A 7,518-nucleotide genomic window follows, 5' to 3' on the forward strand; every position below is an offset into this window, starting at 1 on the left:
TCATTAAGAGGTGACATGTCTTCTTGTCTGACCTGAGGCCTGTGTTGATAACCTTCTGGACCAGTCATTAAGAGGTGACATGTCTCTTGTCTGACCTGAGGCCTGTGTTGATAACCTTCTGGACCAGTCATTAAGAGGTGACATGTCTCTTGTCTGACCTGAGGCCTGTGTTGATAACCTTCTGGACCAGTCATTAAGAGGTGACATGTCTTCTTGTCTGACCTGAGGCCTGTGTTGATAACCTTCTGGACCAGTCATTAAGAGGTGACATGTCTCTTGTCTGACCTGAGGCCTGTGTTGATAACCTTCTGGACCAGTCATTAAGAGGTGACATGTCTCTTGTCTGACCTGAGGCCTGTGTTGATAACCTTCTGGACCAGTCATTAAGAGGTGACATGTCTTCTTGTCTGACCTGAGGCCTGTGTTGATAACCTTCTGGACCAGTCATTAAGAGGTGACATGTCTCTTGTCTGACCTGAGGCCTGTGTTGATAACCTTCTGGACCAGTCATTAAGAGGTGACATGTCTCTTGTCTGACCTGAGGCCTGTGTTGATAACCTTCTGGACCAGTCATTAAGAGGTGACATGTCTTCTTGTCTGACCTGAGGCCTGTGTTGATAACCTTCTGGACCAGTCATTATGAGGTGACATGTCTTCTTGTCTGACCTGAGGCCTGTGTTGATAACCTTCTGGACCAGTCATTAAGAGGTGACATGTCTCTTGTCTGACCTGAGGCCTGTGTTGATAACCTTCTGGACCAGTCATTAAGAGGTGACATGTCTCTTGTCTGACCTGAGGCCTGTGTTGATAACCTTCTGGACCAGTCATTAAGAGGTGACATGTCTTCTTGTCTGACCTGAGGCCTGTGTTGATAACCTTCTGGACCAGTCATTATGAGGTGACATGTCTTCTTGTCTGACCTGAGGCCTGTGTTGATAACCTTCTGGACCAGTCATTAAGAGGTGACATGTCTTCTTGTCTGACCTGAGGCCTGTGTTGATAACCTTCTGGACCAGTCATTAAGAGGTGACATGTCTCTTGTCTGACCTGAGGCCTGTGTTGATAACCTTCTGGACCAGTCATTAAGAGGTGACATGTCTCTTGTCTGACCTGAGGCCTGTGTTGATAACCTTCTGGACCAGTCATTAAGAGGTGACATGTCTCTTGTCTGACCTGAGGCCTGTGTTGATAACCTTCTGGACCAGTCATTATGAGGTGACATGTCTTCTTGTCTGACCTGAGGCCTGTGTTGATAACCTTCTGGACCAGTCATTAAGAGGTGACATGTCTCTTGTCTGACCTGAGGCCTGTGTTGATAACCTTCTGGACCAGTCATTAAGAGGTGACATGTCTCTTGTCTGACCTGAGGCCTGTGTTGATAACCTTCTGGACCAGTCATTAAGAGGTGACATGTCTTCTTGTCTGACCTGAGGCCTGTGTTGATAACCTTCTGGACCAGTCATTATGAGGTGACATGTCTTCTTGTCTGACCTGAGGCCTGTGTTGATAACCTTCTGGACCAGTCATTAAGAGGTGACATGTCTTCTTGTCTGACCTGAGGCCTGTGTTGATAACCTTCTGGACCAGTCATTATGAGGTGACATGTCTCTTGTCTGACCTGAGGCCTGTGTTGATAACCTTCTGGACCAGTCATTATGAGGTGACATGTCTCTTGTCTGACCTGAGGCCTGTGTTGATAACCTTCTGGACCAGTCATTAAGAGGTGACATGTCTGGTTCTAGTTCAGGTACATCAAATGGAACCTCTCATTGTGGGTCTGATTGAGAGTTATAACGTGTTTATTCTCTTAACTACAGAGGTGCGCTTGAAAGAGATGGTTTCCATGGGGATTGGCAGCAAGCCTTTCATGGACATCAAGCCTAGTGATGCTGCCATTAGTGACCGAGCCATTGATTACATCATGAAGGGGTCAGGTGAGCTGTCTCTACGATATGCTATCATAACCTAATTTGCCTGGAAATTCATTTTGTGAGGTTAGCATACAAAATCCACAAAATCTCTCTCTCTTTATCTCTCTCTCTCTCTCTCTCTCTCTCTCTCTCTCTCTCTCTCTCTCTCTCTCTCTCTCTCTCTCTATTTCTTTCTCTCTGTTTGCTGAATGTGACTTTCAACAACATGTCTGCCAATGCAGCTGCTGATGAGAAAGGCTGATTTGTAAATGCTCTCTCTCCCAGGATAGGGGTGTGTTGTCAAGTTGACTGAATCAAAGCACAACATCCCAGCATCTCAGAGCACATCTCCCCCGTTCTCCCTTTAACCCTTTAGATGTTCTGTTCCAGCTGAAATATCCTCTCAAAGTCTACATCTACACTCATACTCCACCAGGCAGCTCTTATGTACTGACACAGTCTCCTGTTTGGAGGACTGAGGTTGTCTGGACTTGTGTCTGTAGCAGGTGATTTGGTGCATGTCAGATATCTACGGATGTTGAAGTTAACGCTGCAGGTGGAGTCAGGGCCGTACAGACCGTTCCCGTTGACATTCCAGTCCTTCAGCCTTAACCAAAGTCATCTAATTTGCCAGCATTCAGAATCAAATTACTTTTCTTTCAAGCTGGAATTCTCTGTCAACAGTACCTGTAGACCTTAATGAATGGCTGCTAGCTACCGCAAGAATTACAAAACATTTAGCTCTCCTCGTTCTGCACTCAGTTTCTACCCAGCCTCACGGTCTGTTTTGTAATCAACATTTTTCTGGATTTTGTACACAATCAACTCAAACACTAGATACAATGTAACATCAACTCAAACACTAGATACAATGTAACATCAACTCAAACACTAGATACAATGTAACATCAACTCAAACACTAGATACAATGTAACATCAACTCAAACACTGTCCCGGAGTAGCCTGATACCTCCTGTGTTCTGTGGTTGTCCCCTGAGTAGCCTGTTACCTCCTGTGTTCTGTGGTTGTCACCTGAGTAGTCTGATACCTCCTGTGTTCTGTGGTTGTCCCAGAGTAGCCTGATACCTCCTGTGTTCTGTGGTTGTCCCAGAGTAGCCTGATACCTCCTGTGTTCTGTGGTTGTCCCAGAGTAGCCTGATACCTCCTGTGTTCTGTGGTTGTCCCAGAGTAGCCTGATACCTCCTGTGTTCTGTGGTTGTCCCCTGAGTAGTCTGATACCTCCTGTGTTCTGTGGTTGTCCCAGAGTAGCCTGATACCTCCTGTGTTCTGTGGTTGTCCCAGAGTAGCCTGATACCTCCTGTGTTCTGTGGTTGTCCCAGAGTAGCCTGATACCTCCTGTGTTCTGTGGTTGTCCCCTGAGTAGTCTGATACCTCCTGTGTTCTGTGGTTGTCCCAGAGTAGCCTGATACCTCCTGTGTTCTGTGGTTGTCCCAGAGTAGCCTGACACATCCTTCCATGGAGACATGATCCATAGATAGAAATGTGTACAGTGAAATGTTCATGTTCTCTACCCAATCTTTCCCTCTCTCCCTCCAGAGTCCAGGACCAGGGCGTCCATCGCGGTGTCCTCCTTCGACCACTCCACGCCCTTTAAGCGGCCTCACTCCACCATCTCCAACAGTAGCACCTCCTCTTCCTCCTCCCAGTCCTCTTCCTCACTGCTGGGCTCCCTCAACCTGCACCTGTACCCCTCACCTGCCCACCAGCACCCCCACGCCCACGCCCACCAGCACCCATACCCCCTGGGCAGCGTACCCTCCTTCAGCCACTGGCCCTACGACTGCATTGAGGAGGACGAGCTGGAGCAAGACGCGGGCAGCCAGCCTTCTATGAGTGAGTGACAGACAGCCAGCCTTCTATGAGTGAGTGAGTGAGTGAGTGAGTGAGTGAGTGAGTGAGTGAGTGAGTGAGTGAGTGAGTGAGTGAGTGAGTGAGTGAGTGAGTGAGTGAGTGAGTGAGTGAGTGAGTGAGTGAGTGAGTGACAGGCAGGCCCTAACAGGTATCCATGTCTGAGTCCCAAATGGCACCCTCTTCTCTATTTAGTGCACTACTTTTAACCAGAGCCCTATAAGTCCTGATCAACCATAGTGCACTATATAGGGAATAGGGAGCCATTTGGTATGCATGCCATGTCCTCGGCTTAAAGTGTCTTACTGTCCCTAACTCATTACTAAGGATGTCTAATTCCTCTTTGAAACTGTGCTCATGTTCCTCTCTGTCCCCCTGAAAGTCTCCCTAAACTAAATGACTATTGTATCTTCTGTGTGTTGTCCAACAGTCACAGAGAGCTCGGGGGAGACGTCGTCCCAGTGTACCTCCAGTGACAATGTGACGGGTCTGAACAGCCTCACCATCCCCATCCCAGGCCACGGCCGCCCCAACATCATCATCGATGCCTTACCCAGCGACTCCACTTCCTCCTTCCTGTGTTCGTCCACGCCTCCCGGCTCCTCCCACCCTCAGATGGCCCCTCCCCCAGCCCTGTTCCCTAAGGACCAGGTCCTCCAAGCCCAGGGCAGCACCTTCATCACAGCAGTGAGTAGAATGGTGGTTTTTACACATAATAGTGACATTGTGTAGACAAGTTTAAAGTAGCTAACAGACCTGGGTTCAAATACTATATGAAATCATTTCAAATCATTTATCTGTGCTTGATTGATCATACTTAATCTGTGCTTGATTGATCTTGCTTGGCTTAATGGATTTTTAGAATAGTCCCAAGCTCTTCAGGCAGACTAGAGCAAACGCTCAGTCATTAAAATATTTCAAATAGTATTAGAACCCAGGTCTGGTTGGTAGGTAAAAGATCTCTATTCTTGCGCTGATTGCTGAATACTCTCTGTTGAAGTGAAGTATCTTCTGAAGGTTTTTATACACTAGGACATGAATGATTCTGTTTATTCTGAGGTTTCCTAACTCACCCATTATCTGTCATCCAACATCATCCTGTCCAATCAATCATGTCATTCCAGTGGAGTGAAGAGTGAACATTGCAGCCATTGGCTCTCCCAGGTTTCTCTCTCACCAGCATTTTGTGTGTTTTGTTTTTGCCAGAGCAAGACCTCTCATATTACAATAGGCCTCTCTACAGTGGTCTGACTCACAGAGAGAGAGAGGGCTGTTTAGCTCAGTAAGTAATTGGGTCTGGCCAGAGTGGTGGTCTGTGTCCTGGTGTTCTGTTTGCTTCACAGCCTCATTAACAACTGTGGGGATCTCCCTCTGTCTGTACCATGAATACAAATCTGTGTGTGTGTGTGTGTGTGTGTGTGTGTGTGTGTGTGTGTGTGTGTGTGTGTGTGTGTGTGTGTGTGTGTGTGTGTGTGTGTGTGTGTGTGTGTGTGTGTGTGTGTGTGTGTGTGTGTGTGTGTGTGTATGGCAGTGTCCTGCTAGGGTTAAATGACTGCTGTGTTGGTCCAGGAGTTTCCCCTGACCATGTGACCTGACCAGTTAACACTCCGTGTCCTAGTGAAGTGATGGATGATTTGTTGTGTCAAGCTTTTGGGTTCTCAGGTCTCATGTCTCAGGTCTCATGTCTCAGATCTCATGTCTCATATATCATGTCTCATGTTCCATATATCATGTCTCATGTCTCAGATCTCATGTCTCATATATCATGTCTCATGTCCCATATATCATGTCTCATGTCTCATATCTCATGTCTCATATATCATGTCTCATGTCTCATATCTCATGTCTCATATCTCATGTCTCATGTCTCAGATCTCATGTCTCATATATCATGTCTCATGCTCCTCTGTGTCCTTCTGCCATGTGTGCTATAGCATGTTACATAGCTATATGTTTGTTCTGCTTTTGCTGACATTGTTGATGCACGGTCATTATGTTAAAAGGTTCACTTGTTGTTCATACCTTAGCTCAGCAGCTAGGGGGCAGCAGATCATTGGTGATAGGTTAACTTGTTGTTCATACCTTAGCTCAGCAGCTAGGGGGCAGCAGATCATTGGTGATAGGTTCACTTGTTGTTCATACCTTAGCTCAGCAGCTAGGGGGCAGCAGATCATTGGTGATAGGTTAACTTGTTGTTCATACCTTAGCTCAGCAGCTAGGGGGCAGCAGATCATTGGTGATAGGTTCACTTGTTGTTCATACCTTAGCTCAGCAGCTAGGGGGCAGCAGATCATTGGTGATAGGTTCACTTGTTGTTCATACCTTAGCTCAGCAGCTAGGGGGCAGCAGATCATTGGTACAGAAAACCTTTTATTATAACAGATATGACAGTACTACATTGTAATCATCTACTCTTACGGTCAAGACGTAGAACCTTTCTCTAGCTCAGTAGTAACCAGACAGTTGGGGTTGAACGTTTGCAATGTTTGACAGTTTGTAAATCCTTTTTGTTAACCCTGTCAATGTGTCTTCCTCTTCTAGCTGTGAGGCCACTGCACTGAGAACTGGTGTTACGGAGGATCAGTATGGACTTGTGAGTGAGGAAGCTATCCTGTTAAGCATGCTCAGTGACGCCTGTAACACTGGGCACTCTACTGTGTCTCTACTGTGTCTCTACTGGACTCTACTGCACTACTTGTCTCCACTCTGTCTCCACTGGACTCTACTGGACTCTACTGTGTCTTCACTGTGTCTCTACTGGACTCTACTGCACTACTGGTCTCCACTCTGTCTCCACTGGACTCTACTGGACTCTACTGTGTCTTCACTGTGTCTCTACTGGACTCTACTGCACTACTGGTCTCCACTCTGTCTCCACTGGACTCTACTGGACTCTACTGTGTCTTCACTGTGTCTCTACTGGACTCTACTGCACTACTGGTCTCCACTCTGTCTCCACTGGACTCTACTGGTCTCTACTGTGCCTCCACTGGACTCTACTGGACTACTGGTCTCCACTCTGTCTCCACTGGACTCTACTGGACTACTGGTCTCCACTCTGTCTCTACTGGTCTCTACTGTGTCTCTACTGGACTCTACTGGTCTCTACTGGTATCTACTGTGTCTCTACTGGTCTCTACTGGACTCTACTGGACTACTGGTCTCCACTCTGTTTCTACTGGACTCTACTGGTCTCTACTGGACTCTACCGGTCTCTACCGGTCTCTACTGGACTCTACTGGACTCTACTGATCTCTACGGGACTACTGGTCTCCACTCTGTCTCCACTGGACTCTACTGGACTCTACTGTGTCTCTACTGGACTCTACTGGACTCTACTGTGTCTCGACTAGACTCTACTGGACTCTACTGTGTCTTTACTGGACTCTACTGGACTCTACTGTGTCTCTACTGTGTCTCTACTGGACTCTACTGTGTCTTTACTGGACTCTACTGGTCTCTACTGGACTCTACTGGACTCTACTGTGTCTCTGCTGGACTCTACTGGACTCTAGTGTGTCTCTACTGTGTCTCTACTGTGTCTCTACTGGACTCTACTGGACTCTACTGGTCTCTATTGGACTCTACTGTGTCTCTACTGTGTCTCTACTGGACTCTACTGTGTCTTTACTGGACTCTACTGGTCTCTACTGGACTCTAGTGTGTCTCTACTGTGTCTCTACTGGACTCTACTGGACTCTACTGTGTCTCTACTGGGCTCTACTGGACTCTACTGGT

The 7,518-nt window shown here is 47.2% G+C and overlaps 1 protein-coding gene across 1 annotated transcript in view; it reads left to right on the top strand.

The window, feature by feature from the left end:
* The window catches only part of LOC106590969 (pleckstrin homology domain-containing family G member 4B), a 93,259-nt gene extending 86,726 nt beyond the window's left edge, over positions 1-6,533 (top strand). The window contains 5 exon segments of the mRNA XM_045697041.1: positions 1,818-1,934; positions 3,469-3,765; positions 4,211-4,467; positions 4,987-5,062; positions 6,322-6,533. Of these exon segments, the coding sequence (XP_045552997.1) occupies positions 1,818-1,934; positions 3,469-3,765; positions 4,211-4,467; positions 4,987-5,031 (716 nt within the window). The 3' untranslated portion in view covers positions 5,032-5,062; positions 6,322-6,533.
* Positions 6,534-7,518: the final 985 nt, after the last annotated feature.

This window comes from Salmo salar, chromosome ssa02 (assembly GCF_905237065.1).
Source record: "Salmo salar chromosome ssa02, Ssal_v3.1, whole genome shotgun sequence".
NCBI lineage: Eukaryota > Metazoa > Chordata > Actinopteri > Salmoniformes > Salmonidae > Salmo > Salmo salar.